Source organism: Cervus elaphus, chromosome 1, assembly GCF_910594005.1.
Source record: "Cervus elaphus chromosome 1, mCerEla1.1, whole genome shotgun sequence".
Taxonomy (NCBI): domain Eukaryota; kingdom Metazoa; phylum Chordata; class Mammalia; order Artiodactyla; family Cervidae; genus Cervus; species Cervus elaphus.
In genome coordinates, this window is record NC_057815.1 from 64,567,252 (window position 1) to 64,584,699 (window position 17,448).

General features: G+C 41.8%; 1 protein-coding gene across 1 annotated transcript; it reads left to right on the top strand.

Moving 5' to 3' along the window:
- The first annotated feature begins 1,687 nt into the window (after window positions 1-1,687).
- LOC122704137 (olfactory receptor 52M1) lies at window positions 1,688-2,641 on the top strand. Its single transcript, XM_043918798.1, has one exon. It carries the CDS (start codon window positions 1,688-1,690, stop codon window positions 2,639-2,641), a length of 954 nt encoding a protein of 317 aa, XP_043774733.1.
- Window positions 2,642-17,448: the final 14,807 nt, after the last annotated feature.

A 17,448-nucleotide genomic window follows, 5' to 3' on the forward strand; every position in this document is an offset into this window, starting at 1 on the left:
CTAGTCTCATCTTATCTCCTGCCTCACATTGGTGGAGACCACTTAGAAATCAGAAGAAAAAAAGAAAAGCAGTAGTTCATAAGTGTCAGCTTCTGAGAACACAGAACAGGATCTGGGGGGACAGATGGAAAGCAAACAGCACAACAGGGAAGAAACCAAGACAGGTTCCCTCCAGCCTAGCTTCTAGCCTCGCCCTACCTCCTCACCTCAGTCACAGGCTGGTTCCTGTGCACTCCTTTCCTTCCCAACCCCACTGACTCAGCCTTTTAATCTTTTTTCCTTCTACTCTCAACACTTTCTCTATCCTCATTCATAGTCATCTAGGAGAACCTTGAGATGGAGAGAAAGCCCAACTCACGCAGAGAAATTCTGTGGGATAAAGTCACTACAACCGGCTTACAGGAGTTGTCACCTTCCCAGCACTTTGGCTACCTAGAGAGGGAAATTTCAGCGTTCTTTGAAGTTTATTGAATGCATCTTTGGTTTTACATATTAGTCTTAATTGTCCAATAGTTTAGTCTTACTATGCCTCACACACTGCCTTCTCCTTTAATCTTCATGACTTCTCCAGGACATACTACTTAAATTTCCTGTAGAATGAGGTCAACTGTATTTAATGAATGAGGTAGAGAAATTTACTTCAAGTTCCTATTGCCAAGATCTGAAGTCAGATCTGGAAAATTCCAAAGCCCAGACTGTTGGCTGCTCTGCTACTTTCAACCCAACGAGGCTCAAGATATAGAAGACAAACTTTCTTACATGCTTCTTCCCTTGGCATTCCTCTAGTATACATAGGAACATATTCTGGTATGATACATTAGACCCTGAAAGTATATAGAACTATTTTCATGCCTTCTTTCTAAATATATATCTCTCTCCCTTAGCCCATTACTATGGACTCTGAGTAAGGGCATTTCTTTGGCCCAGTATTCATATAGGTTTCATGCTACTCTGCCCTGAATGTTCTCTTTCTCTTTCCTGGGGAGAATCCTCTCCATTTCTGGAATCTTCTAATTCAGCCTCCAAGAAAGTCATAGAGTCCTTGCAGGGATCTACCTTTGGGCAGACACACAAACTGAGGTCCACTCAGCCCTCACACCTATCAGAAATCACTCTGTTCCACCCTTTGGAAAGTCTTCACCTGCCCACATCTATCTTGATTTGGCCTTCAGATTAAATACTTCAGCTCATTCATTAGCCAACACTGGCCCCAAGATTAAATTTTTATCTAGCATAGACTCTAGAGAGTCCCAGGGGGCTGTCACTTTATCTTTCAGCATCAATATATTTCCTATCAATGGAGCCTTCACTCTGAATCTTGCCAATACAATCCTGAGAAATACTTCAGAGAAGACCTACAGAGTTACACGACTAAATAGCCACCTGTCTGCCTTAAGTTCATTTTTATTGATGCCAGAACAGTACTCCTTGAGTCATATTGCATAAATATATGCTTACATTCCATTTAAATATGTATTTTGTCTTGTGCTTAGTAAATTCATAGACATAGCAGTAATAACCTGCTGTGACATTATTTTGCAACTTCAAAGAAATTTTATAGAATCTTATATAGTCAATGAGCCTATTCATTATTATAGGACCTAAGAATATTCTTTCCTTATTTCTGGGGGAAAAAAAGCTCTACCATATTTTGGGGCAAAGTGAGAAAGTGCACTTGTAATTAGCCATGCTCACTTTTCATAATGTCTGCTTAGCACCCAGTTCCTTCCAGCTCACTGGCATTCCAGGACTGGAGTCCCTGCATACCTGGCTCTCCATCCCCTTCAGCTCCATGTACCTGGTAGCTGTGGTTGGGAATGTCACCATTCTGGCTGTGGTAGGGGTGGAGCATAGCCTGCACCAGCCCATGTACTTCTTTCTGTGCATGTTGGCTATCATTGACCTGGTTCTGTCTACTTCCACTATGCCCAAACTGCTGGGGATCTTCTGGTTTGGGGCTGGTGATATCGGGTTGGATGCCTGCTTGGCTCAAATGTTCCTCATTCACTGCTTTGCCACGGTGGAGTCAGGCATCTTCCTTGCCATGGCTTTTGACCGCTATGTAGCCATCTGTAACCCACTCCATCATACCACAGTGCTCACTCATACCGTGGTGGGACGTTTGGGGATGGCTGCCCTCTGCCGGGGTGTCCTCTACATTGGACCCTTGCCTCTGATGATCCGCCTGAGGCTGCCTCTTTACAAAACCCGTGTCATTTCCCACTCCTACTGTGAGCACATGGCTGTGGTCACCTTGGCGTGTGGTGACAGCAGGATCAACAACATCTATGGATTGAGCATTGGCTTTCTGGTCTTGATCCTGGACTCAATGGCCATTACTGCCTCCTATGTGATGATTTTCAGAACCGTGATAGGGCTGGCTACTCCTGAAGCCAGGCTTAAAACCCTGGGGACATGTGGTTCCCACATCTGTGCTATCCTTATCTTTTATGTTCCCATTGCTGTTTCTTCCCTCATTCACCGATTTGGTCACCAGGTGCCCCCTCCAATCCACACCTTGCTGGCCAACTTCTACCTCCTTATTCCTCCAATCCTCAATCCCATTGTCTATGCGGTCCGCACCAAGCAGATCCGGGAAAGACTTCTCCAAATTCTCAAGACAGAAACTAAGATCAAATGACTCATACTTCTCTTCAATAGGCTCATGGAGAAAGCACTTAAATATGATGGGCAATTTCCCATTGGGGAACTCCAGAGAGTCTGAGATGTTGGATCCTGTGTTCTCTGGGTTTTGTAATTCCAAAGGAATGCTAAAAAAGAAAGAAAGTACAGACTTGTGGTTGCCAAGGGGGAAAGCATAGGAGAGGAATGGAGTAGGAGTTTGGGATTAGTACATGCAGATTATTATGTATAGAAAGATGAACAAGGTCTTACTGCATACCTTGGGGAACTATATTCAATATCCTCTGATAAACCATAATGGAAAAAGGTATAAGAATGTGTATACATTTGTATAGCTGAATCACTTTTGTACAGAATTTAACACTGTCAATCAAGTATACTTCAATAAATTTTAAAAAGATTGTATAGCTCTCAATTCTCAAGTATAGGTGTTTTTTCTAGTTACTAAAGCATATTTAAGCTATAGAGATGGCAAAACAATGACAACATCAAGTAGCAATGACAACATCAAGTAGCGGTTAGTGTTTATTCAGCACTTAATTCTTACAGATACCCAGATATTTTATGAGGTAGATTGTATTGTTCACATTTTAAACACAGAGCAGAATACTTGCTTTATGAACTATACAGAGCTTGACCTGCCTAGATCAAATGTCCTATTTGGAGTTTATAATATATTGGTGTTATACAATATTATGTACTGGCTTTCTGTGTGTTCTTTAACACTTAAATCCTAAAAACTGGGTCATTTTATCAAAGTGGGCTTAGCTGCAACAAAAGCATTTTTTGCTCTAAGCCTTTAATAAATGAGATGCTGTTAAAAGTTGTATTAAAAACAAGAAGCATTCTAGAAAAAGACTGATTTGTAGGTCTGTTAGGTATGAGGAATACCACTCATGAAAGAATGGCCTAGAAAAGAAAAATCAGCTCAGAGCAGGGCAATGAGTCTAGAAGATCATGTCTCAGCATTGCCCTCATATCTCCCCCAAGGCTGCTTACCATGGGGCCTGAAGCATGTGAGGACTCCATGGAAAGGAAATCCTTGCCCTTGCCACAAAAACTCTTATTAACCCTGATCCATCTGTAGGATCCCTGATCAAAATATGTTGTTTAGAAAGATCACAAAATAAAGGGATGTGTGCTAGCATTTCTAGAAGCATTGACTTTACCCTCCAGATTAAGTAGCAGCTCAATATCTAGAAAATGGCTAATATATAGCGCTTAGCTATCAATTGAAAAAGTCACTAATGTAATTCTTACAACCACACTGTAAAGGCAGAAATTACTATACCTTGCAAGTGAGGAAACATGCTCCCAGAAGTGACATAAACCAAGTGAACTTGGGGAATTGAGATGTTTGTTTCTAATGTTAAAGCTTTTAGCCTTTTTGATCCTCCTTTACTTCAATTGGGAAGGAGCTGAAGACTACCTTCCAACGTCAGATGTGCATGTGCTCAGTCACTCAGTTATGTCTGACTCTGACTCCATGGACTGTAGCCTGCCAGGCTCCTCTGTTCATGGGATTCTCCAGGTGAGAATACTGGAGCGAGTTGCCATTTCTCCCCCAGGGGATCTTCCCAACCCAGGGCCCTTGTCTCTTGGGCTTCCTGCATCGGTAGGCAGATTTTTTACCACATTCTTCAATGGTTTTCCAAGGTCAGATGATTATGCATTTAACATTCCTAACACAACAGCTATTAACTATAACCATTATTCTCAGAAACTGGAGAGCACAGATCACCAAAGTAGTCTCCTCTCAGAGCAGAGGGTAGTACTGGATTCTGTCAATGTCCAATGACAAGCTCCACAATTCCATAAAATAAAATAGGCAAGAAGATATTGAATATACTAAGCTTCATGTATACAAACTATCACTGGGCCTGATATAAATGGAAGCAGTCAGATGCAAAGAAAAGATCACTTCATGAGAATCAGAAAATATGACTTTCAGTTTTGCTTTGGCTATCCCAATTAATTGGAATAATTCCACTTAATTTGAATAAGTGGAGTATTAGCTATCTACTGAGATATCTAGAATATGTTCTAATTAAGAGTTTGAATTACATTCATATTTCCTCTAGCATCTCTAACTTCCATTCCATCACTCCATCATGGCATTTATTGTTCCTGAGTCTTATGTCTGAGTTTGGAGTCAAATGCTCTTAACTATAAATGAAAAAGTAATCATAAGCAAAGTTCTGTTTTACTCATTCCCACCATGATTGGGAGCCAGGGGAAAATGTTTATAGGGCCAAGTATATGTTCACAGGCTCCCAGGGACATTTCTGTGGAGCACAAGAAAGGGCAAGACTCAGAACTCAGAACCACCTCTAAAACTAGTTTTAATATATCATCATACCACCAAGTTAACCTTAGGAGAAAAGTTAGAAACATTCTCCTTCAGTGCAGAACATTTTCTGAGAGTATCCTCAAGGGAGTTAGACAATTTGAACCCAACTTATGGCATTCTTCCTCTGGAATTCAGGCTAGGAAGCGAGTTGGTGGCCATTGACAATGATACATACTTATTCTGGGTGTGGATTTGCCTTTCTTGCCAACAGAGCCTTGGCCAGCACTTCTATTTGAAGGCTTCCTGAGTGTGATTCACAAGCAGGACATACCCCATGACATAGTACACAAAGAATAGACACTTCAGACAAGCAGGATAGGGCTCATGACCATGGGACCTACTGGAAGTATTACATTTCCTCACCAGCCAGAAGCAGCTGGCCTCACAAAATGCCAGAGCCATCTTAAAACACAGCTAAAAAGCAGTTCAACAGGCAACACTTCACAGGGCACTTTGCAGAAGTAGAGTCCCAATCTTTAGGACACAGCCTATGAACTGAACCAGACATCTACATGGTGCTAGCTCCCCAGTAGGAAGAATACAGGAGTCTAGGAACAAAGGGGTAGATGCAGAAGTATTCCATGTATCACTCCCAATGATCCATTATGGGAGTTTTTCTTCCTTTCCCTACAAATCTTGGTCCTACAGGATTAGAAGTCCTGGTTCTCAAAAGGTAGAGACTATTGCCAAGGGACACAGCAAGGGTTCTCCTGAGCTACAAGTTACAGCTTACCATCGGGCTCCTCTGGACCCCTATGTCCAGGAACAAACCGCTGAGAATGGGAATTAACATTCTGGCAGGAGTAACTGAATTGACGAGAGAGGACTGCTCATATAACGTGTGCCAGAAAAAATTTGTATGTGCAGAAGTCAGGTCATCCCCTGAGGCATTTTGTCATGCTCCCTCACTTAATTGTAACCATGAGTGTACATATGCAATAATCCCCAAATAAGAACCTGAATAAGGATTCTGCCCCCTCAGGAATGAAGGTTTGGATCACTCTGCAGGCAAGCCATCAAAATTCATGATGTTGACAACTAAGGGTGAAGGAATTCCAAATAGGAGAGAATGAGTTAACAGTTGTGGCTCTGAGCAGAATTTTAAGAAATGGGAGCTACAGAGTTCATCCATAGCAAGAAAGGCCTATGGAAACTATGGTGAAACTTCTCCTAAAATCTGAAGTAGATCTGTGCAATGTAAGAATGCATTGCAGTGGCCGTAAAACAAATGCATTTCAGATTTGACTGCAAGGAGCATATCTAATTGACAGCCTCAGTCATTGTGCTCTGGAGTTTATGGCATTGCCTAACCTCTGGTTATGAGCTGCTTCCAACCATTGGATAAGCACAGCGCTAATAAGGCACAGGTCTATTGTAGTGTGATACTGGATTCTTCATGAGCTCTATTGGCTCAAGACTTACACGCAGCTTTGCCAAAGTGGTCTTAGAAATGATAGCTTATGGTGAACGATGTCAGATTCATGATCTCTGAAGAAGATTTAGCTTCGGGACCAGAGACCAGGCTTGACCACTCAGGTCTCTTGTATGGCAAAAGTTTTATTACAGTGAAGAGAGACAGAGAAAGCCTCTGACATAGACACCAGGAGGTCGATGGAGTATGTCCCTTGGCATTGGCAGGTCTGTATAAACCCCCGCCAAGTCTCCCCTTTATGGGGCTGCCTTCAGTCATTACAAATCACCATGAAACCGCAGAGCAGGGCTCATCACTTGCTTCACACAGAGTATGTCACTCATTCACACAAGGACACTATAGAGTTAATAAAGTGGAAAATATATACTGAAAAAGCAGAGGCTAGAGCTCCAAGTGTTCTTACCGTGTCCTGAAGATCCCAGACAAGCCCCCAAGATGATAGCTTATGGTGAATGGCATCGGATTCATGATCTCTGAAGAAGATTTAGCTTCCGGACCAGGGACCAGGCTTGATCACTTAAGAGCTTTTGTGTAGCAGAGTTTTATTAAAGTGAAAAGGGACAGAAAGCTTCTGACATAGACATCAGACATCAGAAGGGGAATGGAGAGTGCCCCCCTCATTAGCCTTAGCAAGGGAATTATATACTTCAGTTATTACAATAAATCAAGAGAATGTCTCAAGGTTGTAGAGATCTTACCAGACCCACTCCCACAATTTACATTTTACGATATCAGAATTAGTCAGAAGGTTTTCAAGAAAGAGAAACTGTCCTCAAGCAGGATACATTGTTTTTATATAATCCTTAGGAATGAATGTAGGGGGAAAAAAGTTTGTCCTTTCCTCCTCCTCAAGAATTCCAGACTCCTGTCTCCTCCTTGTGAGGCCCCTTTCTCCTTCAAGGACCCCAGACTTATCAACCTGCCTAGGAATTGACTCTCATTAATACACTCAAGTCTAAGACTTTTCTTCTATTCTTTCCTCCTTCCCTCTGCATTGTGATTTCATGGTTCCTCCAGCCTCAGGATCCCTCTATCTTACTTCATGGGCATTTAGATGTGTCTACTTCTGACACATCAAATTAATTTAATGTACCCTCAGAGGGCAAATTCTAATGCAATTATGGTAACTCCAACTGAAAAATCAACTTGTTAGTCCTGTGGGGAAAGCTAATGCCTCTGACTATACACCTGATGGAGAAAATGTTTACATATTGAAGTATAGGGAAGTTTTTTTGGCTTATACATGGTTCAGCTTGAATACAGTGTGAACTAAGACAACCTCATTCATGACCTATGAAACACACAGCACATGACCTTTAACCATTAAGGGAAAGAATGTCCATTTCAAAGCAAAGGATGATTCCCTTCCTGTGGTTTTCATGTTAACTGTCCTTCAAAGGTAAGGTTTCCTTCCCAGACACCAGGATTCTGCTATCTCACTGTATACATACTGTCTCTTTTGAAACTTTGAAGAAATATTTGCATGTCACATTTAAACCTTATCAGATCAGAAAAAGGAACATGAAACTATGTGGAAACACACAAACTGAGCAGTTTCTCATATGGAGATGAGAGGCTATCTCCTAGGCTACAGTCCTCAGTTTGGCTCAAGAAACTCTTTCCTGTTTTAGGTTATTTATTGATTACATCCATCAATAAGCTCCTGATGAGATCCTTCTCAAAGACTCCTCTCAGACCTTGGAAAATGAAAGCTGTGTGACTGTCATGATCCTCAATACATAGATGACCAATGCTTTTTTTCCTTACCCTGAAACAGAAAATATGAGGGATATTCTAGTGCAGATAAATCTTAAGGATTTTGTGTCAAAAGTGTCCTCAATGTCCTCAGGCATTCAAATTCAATGTATAACCGAAGCAGAGCAGCTACCTTGAACTTAACAGGCATTTTCACCACTCACCTGGTGACTCAGATGGTAAAGAATCTGCCTGCAATGTGGAAGACCTGGGTTCAATCCCTGGGTTGGGAAGATCCCCTGGAGAAGGAACAGCTACCCACTCCAGTATTTTGGCTGGAGAATTCCATGGGGTCACAAAGAGTCAGACACCACTGAGCAACTTTCACTTTCACTATTCACAGTGCCTTATAACAGGGGTCCCCAACCTCTGGGATCTAATGCCTCATGATCTGAGGTGAAGCTGATGTAATAACAGAAATAAAGTGCACAATAAATGTAATGCTCTTGAATCATCCCAAATCATCCCCCACCCTGTCCATAGAAAAATTGTCTTCCAGGAAACTGGTCAATGGTGCCCAAAAGTTGGGGATCACTGCCTTATTAGAAGGGAGGCAGTGACAAGAATAGCTTGAGACTGCTCTAGATTAGCAGACTGAGGAAACTGAGCTGAGACAATGTCAGTTTTCCCCATAACAACTTATTTTTAAGTGTCTGGTTACTACCATTGAGTTACCACTTTGAGTTTTCATTCATAAGTTGCTCCTCCCTCTCACTCCCATCTCTTGTATGCAGAACATATGGGAAGAGAGTATAAAGGATATATTACTAACTGCTTGGCCCTTGTTGGGACAAGACTTCTGAACAGCTCTGGGTTTTTTAGTGAGGCAGACTAAAATACTGCTGGAGGCACCTCAGCAAGTTGTGTGGATGACCAGTGTGAGTTGTTTGGACTTTCTTCTGACATGGAGGCCTCTTTCTCCATCTGTTCTCAGAGCTTTGCCCTGTCCTCATCTCTACTGAGCCTATTCTGAAAGTGCCTGTTACTTATTTAATAGCTATTACCTAAAGGAACACTCAGCCCCAAACTTACACTTAGATATTAGAACATTTATAACTCATAGAATGATCTTCATCCATTTTGGTTCACAACCACAAGTATTAGTGCCCCCAGCCTTCTTATACTCTTTAGGACTGACAAGTTACACAAGGACATTTCTGTCCCCAAGTCTGCTTTCTATTAGACCTAGGGTTTATTTTGTTTTGTGGGGAAAGAGAAGATTTACTGTGTTTTTGGTGCCTCACTCTTCATCCTAGCTTGACAGCTGCAGCTTTAGAATTCTCAGCCTCAATAATTGCATAAACCAGTTCCTTGTAATAGCTTTCATATGCTTACTTTATTGAACCTGTTCCCTGGGGAGTAATCCACACTATGGTAATTATAATAATTTAAATTGCATGCCCACACAGAGCCCTTTCTATTTTCTGTTGTTGGACTTCTTTCAATCCAGATAAGTCCCTATGACCCCAAATACCCTATTCTGGTCTTTTAGGATGAGCAACTTTTGATTCCCCTTTTTCCTCTCTTGGTTGAGGACCAGTTTGATGGAGAGAAAACTAGGAAGAGGACTCCTAATTTTCTGAGACTCAAGTTTAGTTTGTTTTCAATTAAAAGTGTAGGAATTTTAAGTTTATACCTTTAACACACTGTATGTTAACAACTGGGTTTGTTCTTTGGTTTCTAGACCTCACTTCCTTTGATCTTGCAGGTTCAGACTTATATGTAAGGAAGTCACCCATTGACTTCAAGCACCAGTCAAAAGATGGAGTCTGTTATCCCTGGTCAGGGTTTTCATTCAACACAGGTTTCTCAATGAGGACACTGAGTTCAACTTAAGATCTCAATGAGGACATTGAGATCAACTTAAGCCCAACAAGATTACCCAGCTATTGAGACAGATGTCTACATGGTAGAAAGTTCTTTTCCTTTTTTAAAGAAATTTTTATAACTATTTTGTATTGAGGTATAGCCGATTAACAATGTCATGATAGTTGCAGGTAAACAGCGAAGGGACTCAGTCATACATATACATGTATCCCTTCTCCCCCAAACTCCCCTCCCATCCAGCCTGGCACATAATATTGAGCAGAGTTCCAGGTGCCATATAGTAAGTAGGTCCTTGTTGGTTATCCACTTTAAATACAGCAGTGTATATATGCTCATCCCAAACTCCCTAACTACCCCTTCCCCATGCACTTTCCCCTGGAAACAATTAGCTCTTTCTTGAAATCTGTGAGTCTGTTTCTGTTTTGTAAGTCCATTTGTATCATATTTCTTTTTAGATTTCACATATAAGGGGTGTCATATAATATTTCTCCTTCTCAGACTGATATTTCTGAGTCTCCACATTTATAGTGAGGCAGTGGTTTCAGAAATAGTTCATTTCATGAACTTCATTGAAAAAATTGGAATCCCTTATTGCTGAATGAGGACTCACGATCAGGTGTGAAGGCTGAGCAGAACGGCAATCGGGTACATAACTAGATTCCTTAACCATGTCATTCCCCAAATGCAGTCTATCCTATGAGTCTGTCAACCAAATTCCCTGAGCTGGTTCAATTTTCCTTCTAACTGGCAGAGTAACTACCACGTTGTCAGTATTAATTTGGCATTGCTTCCTAGGGTAGAATTCTTGGACATAGAGGCTTTTTCTAAACCCCCACTATATCAAGAAACTCCAGACTCAAAACTAAAACCTTCCTGCATCTGAATGCCAGCTCAAACTCAGTGCTGCCTTTGCTCTCACCTGGAACATGGTTACTTTCATCCTTGATTCTCAACCCTCTCTGTTCAGGGGATCCCACATTCTCTATTTTTTCTATGAGTTGTTCTTTAGCTCAACACACTGAGGTATGTTCTGCTACTAGAATGTTTTAGCTATTGTTCATACAAAGGTGAACACATTTCTCAATATAACTTAGCAGTCTAGCAGAAGAAAGGACCACAAAGATATCCATTCAAGCATGAATCATGAATTCAATCATGAATTCAAGCATGAATCACTAAGACGAAGTTGAGCTGATAGTTAAGTGATAAAGGACATAACTGCACCTAAAGAACATAACTGAAACCTAAAGAGAAGTCTAAGTTGAAAAAACTGGAAATGGAAAGATATTGAGACAGAGAGGAGAGTTTGGTATTATCCAGGAAAGAAAGGTGGTGTAGATGGTCTGTAGGAGTTAAGAACTGTGGTTTCTAAGCTCTAGTTATGTTCACTTCTCCTATAGGTATTAAATAAAGCCTTGGAGCTAAGTAAATATTTTAGTGCCTGACAACCATTTAACACTTCTAAGCTCTTTAGATTTGTTTGCTTCCTTAGTTTTCATAACCACCTTACAATATAAGTACTGTTACCCTCGTTTAGGGGCTTCCCAAGTGGTGCTAGTGATAAAGAAGCCCCCTGATGATGCAGGAGATGCAAGAGATGCAGGTTCAATCCCTGGGTGGGGAAGATCCCCTGGAGAGGGAAATGCCAACCCACTCAAGTATTCTTGCCTGGAAAATCCCATGGCCAGAGGAGCTTGGTGGGCTCTAGTCTATGGGGTCACAAAGAGTCAAACAACTGAGCACTCACACACGCACCCTCATTTTACAGGCAAGGAAATACTGAGGAATATAGAGGTTAAGTATTGATAGATTCAGAGGACACACAGGTACTAAGTGGTAGGGCCATGTGTTAAACACAGATTTATCTCATCACGGCAGAAGTTGAAATATTGATTTGGTTGATTAAACTGAATTGGAATATAGGACCAAGATTTAAAACTGTCATTACTTGCTCCGTCTCAATCCGAAGTGGTATACTGATAGACTGAGTATAGACATTTGCTGCGGCCAGCACAGCAGGTAGGGATTGAAAGTGGTCAACACACAGTTTGGCAGAAAGAAACTAGAGACAGAATTTAAGTTTTAAAGATGGAAATGGGGGACTCAAGACCTCTTGGACCAACAGCCCTGTCCCTTGGAGCCACATCACTTTTATTTAGTGCCTTGGCACACAGAAAGTATCTGTTGTGCTACGATAAAATCAGCCTCCTCTGTCCCCAGTCACATCTCTTATTTTATTGATTACTTGGAACCATCTGTTATTTTCTTGTACAAGAGGTATCACCCAGCTATAGGTCGTAGACCCACATATGCCTTGGGAAAATATCTTGGTGTGTGCACAAGCAGTGTTCTGAACTTGCATTGACCCAGTGTTCCAAGGTCCACATTATGTTTTTCCATAGCTTAACAGGGCATGATGACCCCAATTAATAACCTGATGTACTTTTGCTTAGATTATACTGTATTGCTATGTTTTGCTTTTATTATTTTTCCATGGTGTTTTTCTCATGGCTTAGCCAGAGCAACAGGTGGCTGATTATTAACCCCTGCAGACACTAACCACCTTTATGAAGAAAAATCCATTTTTCACCTGCAGGCTACAGAAAGCCACAGGATTAAAGACAACTACTCAGTAAAAAGAATGGGCAAGTAGTATTTGCTGTTCCTAATCTCCATTAAAGAGATGGGTCATTATGCATCGCTTGAGAAGGGACTATTAAGATATGGAGAGAGGAGTCAGAAGTGTTTCTTCTAATTCTGCCCCCTTCAGGGGAGTAGCCAAGTCCTTGCATGAAAACAGGGAAGTTAAGCTGCTCCCTCCACACTGATCAAGCAGTAGAAACCAGCAGAAACAGAAGCTACAACACAAGAAGTGTTGGTCAGGAACTAAAACGCAAGATTTTAAAGCTATCTGGGTAAGTTGGAAAATGGCTTTGAGGGCAAGGACAAGAAACCTTTTTCAATGTTAGGCAGACATTAGTGGGGAAGGTGACTGCTCCCAAAAGCTACTTTGTCTGAGAGATCGATGTTTATGGCTTGTTATTTGACAGCCAAGTTGAAAAATGATTCTCTACAAACATGTATTAGTTGGTGGTCATTGCCAAAGAGAAATATTAGTGCTGACCAAGAGATAAAAAGTAACAGCAGCTAGAAGGGGAAAACGCATGTACTGACTTTGAATTAACCGCTCCAACATCCCCATTTTTTGGCTATTGATGCCACCACCTCTATAAAGAACATGGAGTAAGGCAGCCAAGAAGAAGTCTGCTTATAGGAAAAAGGAAGATAATAGCTTGTACCCTGTTACATGCATCCTTAACTCATGTACAGTAAATCCAGACTTAACTGTTCACAGAAGGATTGCTTCCTACCTAGATCTACCCCCAGAGAATTCTTGATAACATAGGACAGGCAAATCCAGGAGAAGCCCCACATGGGGGCCCAGACTCCTGAGTGACAGAACACAGTAATGCAAAGAAACAGAAGATGCAGTTACCCTGTCGTGTGCTTTTCCGAGGAATGACAACTATCCCTGCTCTGACCTGGACAGCTTCCACAATACCAGACAGCCTAAGTGTAAGATTGCTTAAAATCATTTCACATTGAACCCAGCTCCAGAGCTGTCCTGTAACCATAAACAAGAAGTTCCCAGGTGATCCGAGTAGTCTTCAGTTAGAAGAACAATTAGGCTCACAAATCATGTGGACAGCTGTGAGCCATCAACCTGTAGTTCCTTTGGGACAAAAGTCCTAAAACGAGCCCAAAGAAATACTGCTAGTGAAGCCAGGATATATGAAGCTCTCCACTAGGATTTAATGTTGTGTCTAGACACCAGATTCTGAAAAGTAGTAACTTCTGACTTAGGGCTGAGCTCAACATGTTAGGTTGAGCAGCAACTCCTGTACCCATAGGATTACTGCAAACACCTGAGTCACTTTGGGGCTTATTATATTCTTTGCAGCCAAAGATGGAGAAGCTCTATACAGTCAGCAAAAACAAGACCAGGAGCTGACTGTGGCTCAGATCATGAACTCCTTATTGCCAAATTCAGACTTAAACTGAAGAAAGTAGGGAAAACCACTAGACCATTCAGGTATGACGTAAATCAAATCCCTTATGACTATACAGTGGAAGTGAGAAATAGATTTAAGGGACTAGATCTGATAGACAGAGAGCCTGATGAACTATGGACAGAGGTTTGTGACATTGTACAGGAGACAGGGATCAAGACCATCCCCATGGAAAAGAAATGCAAAAAGGCAAAATGGTTGTCTGAGGAGGCTTTACAAATAGCTGTGAAAAGAGAAGCGAAAAGCAAAGGAGAAAAGGAAAGATATTCCCATTTGAATGCAGAGTTCCAAAGAATAGCAAGGAGAGATAAGAAAGCCTTCCTCAGTGATCAATGCAAAGAAATAGAGGAAAGCAACAGAATGGGAAAGACTAGAGATCTCTTCAAGAAAATTAGAGATACCAGTGGAACATTTCATGCAAAGATGGGTTCAATAAAGGACAGAAATGGTATGGACCTAACAGAAGCAGAAGATATTAAGACAACGTGGAAAGAATACACAGAAGAACTGTACAAAAAAGATCTTCATGACCCAGATAATCACGATGGTGTGAGCACTTACCTAGAGCCAGACATCCTGGAATGTGAAGTCAAGTGGGCCTTAGAAAGTATCACTGCAAACAAAGCTAGTGGAGGTGATGGAATTCCAGTTGAGCTATTTCAAATCCTAAAAGATGATGCTATGAAAGTGCTGCACTCAATATGCCAGCAAATTTGGAAACTCAGCAGTGGCCACAGGACTGGAAGAGGTCAGTTTTCATTCCAATCCCAAAGAAAGGCAATCCCCAAAAATGCTCAAACTACTGTACAATTGCACTCATCTCACATGCTAGTAAAGTAATGTTCAAAATTCTCCAAGCCAGGCTTCAGCAATACATGAACCATGAACTTCCAGATGTTCAAGCTGGTTTTAGAAAAGGCAGAGGAACCAGAGGTCAAATTGCCAATATCCGCTGGATCATCGAAAAAGCAAGAGAGTTCCAGAAAAACATCTGTTTCTGCTTTATTGACTATGCCAAAGCCTTTGACTGTGTTGATCACAATAAACTGTGGAAAATTCTGAAGGAGATGGGCATACCAGACCATCTGACCTCCCTCTTGAGAAACCTATATTCAGGTCAGGAAGCAACAGTTAGAACTGGACATGGAATAGCAGACTAGTCCCAATAGGAAAAGGGGGACATCAAGGCTGTATTTGTCACCCTACTTATTTAACTTATATGCAGAGTACATCATGAGAAACACTGGGCTAGATGAAGCACAAGCTGGAATCAAGATTGCCGGGAGAAATATCAATAATCTCAGATATGCAGATGACACCACCCTTATGGCAGAAAGTGAAGAGGAACTAAAAAGCCTCTTGATGAAAATGAAAGAGGAGAGTGAAAAAGTTGACTGAAAGCTCAACATTCAGAAAACTAAGATCATGGCATCTGGTCCCATCACTTCATGGCAAATAGATGGGAAACAGTGGAAACAGTATCAGACTTTATTTTTGGGGGCTCCAAAATCACTGCAGGTGGTGATTACAGCCATGAAATTAAAAGACGCTTACTCCTTGGAAGGAAAGTTATGACCAACCTAATAGCATATTGAAAAGCAGAGACATTACTTTGCCAACAAAGGTCCATCTAGTCAAGGCTATGTTTTTCCAGTGGTCATGTACGATGTGAGAGTTGGACTGTGAAGAAAGCTGAGCGCCAAAGAATTGATGCTTGTGAACTGTGGCATTGGAGAAGACTCTTGAGAGTCTCTTGGACTGCAAGGAGATCCAATCAGTCCATCCTAAAGCATATCAGTCCTGGGTGTTCCATGGAAGGACTGATGCTGAAGCTGAAACTCCAATACTATGACCACCTCATGTGAAGCATTGACTCATTGGAAAAGACCCTGATGCTGGGAGGGATTGGGGGGCAGGAGGAGAAGGGGACGACGGAAGATGAGATGGCTGGATGGCATCACCGACTCGATGGACATGTGTTTGAGTAAACTCCAGGCGTTTGTGATGGACAGAGAGGCCTGGCGTGCTGTGATTCATGGGGTTGCAAAGAGTTGGACACAACTGAGTGACTGAACTGAGTGGTAAAGAACATGCCTGCGGGGACTTCCATGGTGGTTCAGTGGCTAAGACTCTGTGCTTCCAATGCAGGGGGCCCGGGTTCACACCCTGGTCAGGGAACAAGATCCCATGTGCTGTAACTAAGACCTCATGCAGTCAAATAAAAAAAAAAAAAAAAGAACATGCCTGCTAACTCAGGGGATGTAAGAGACACAGGCTTCATCCCTGGGTCAGGATGGCATGGCAGAGGAAGGAAGAGGGCATGGCAACACACCCCAGTACTCTTGCCTGGAGAACCCCATGGACAGAGGAGCCTGGTGAGCTGCGGTCCACAGGGTCGCCGCACAGAGTCAGACACGACTGAAGTGACTTAGCATGCATACATGTCATTATTGCAAGGAGCACTTCTCCTGAGTCGAGCATTTCTCGTTAGTTGTCCCTGCTCTCATCTTCCCTGGTGCAAACTTCCTTCCTCATCCTTTTATCCAGGCTTTGACCAGTTACCCCCACTCCAATATGATAGCTGCCATTTTTACACCAATTGGCATTGTTATTGGGTTTTTTACCTACCCTGTGACATCCTTAAGAATTCTGAAAGGGACAATAGGAAACAGCATCCTAAGATTCTCTTTCATGTTGTGATGGACCAAGGGAGGGATTAAGGGTCTTCATTTTTGTACACAAATGAAAAGAATCACTCTAGAGGAAGCCAGCCACAGGTGAGGCTCTTTAATCCTCCTGCACTGCCTTGTTCATAAGCAATGAACAGCATCTGTGAGATTCTGAATGAAGCACATAGCTTAGCCCTTAGTCAGAAATTACTACTCATGCACTAAGGAAAACTTAAATTTAAGCAATAGACAAATTGAAATAGCAGGACCCTGTGGTCTTCCCCCTCCCCCACATGTTATCTGCTTGCCTTTTGACTGTGGAAAAACTTTAACCAAAGAATAAATTTTAATCAGAGTGAGAAAACGAAGAAACAAAGGAAAACAGTCAAAGAAAACCCAATAATAGCTTAGCCACTAAGCAAAGTTAAGAACCTCTAGTTCCTCCTCAGGGACTATATATAATATTCCAAGCCATACCCTGTGAGTTGTCTTATAGACAGTGAAAAACCCACCAGGTAGAAGTTAACTACATGACCCAACTGTGGTCATGACATAAGCTGCCACAATTCAGAGAACTGGCATCAAGGACATGGGGACAAACCGCCTGGAACTGAAGATTAATTGTACTTAAAATCAGGACGATGCTGGTCAGAACACATGACCATTTCAAGATGACTCTCAGAGCTGACTCTGCTGTTTCTG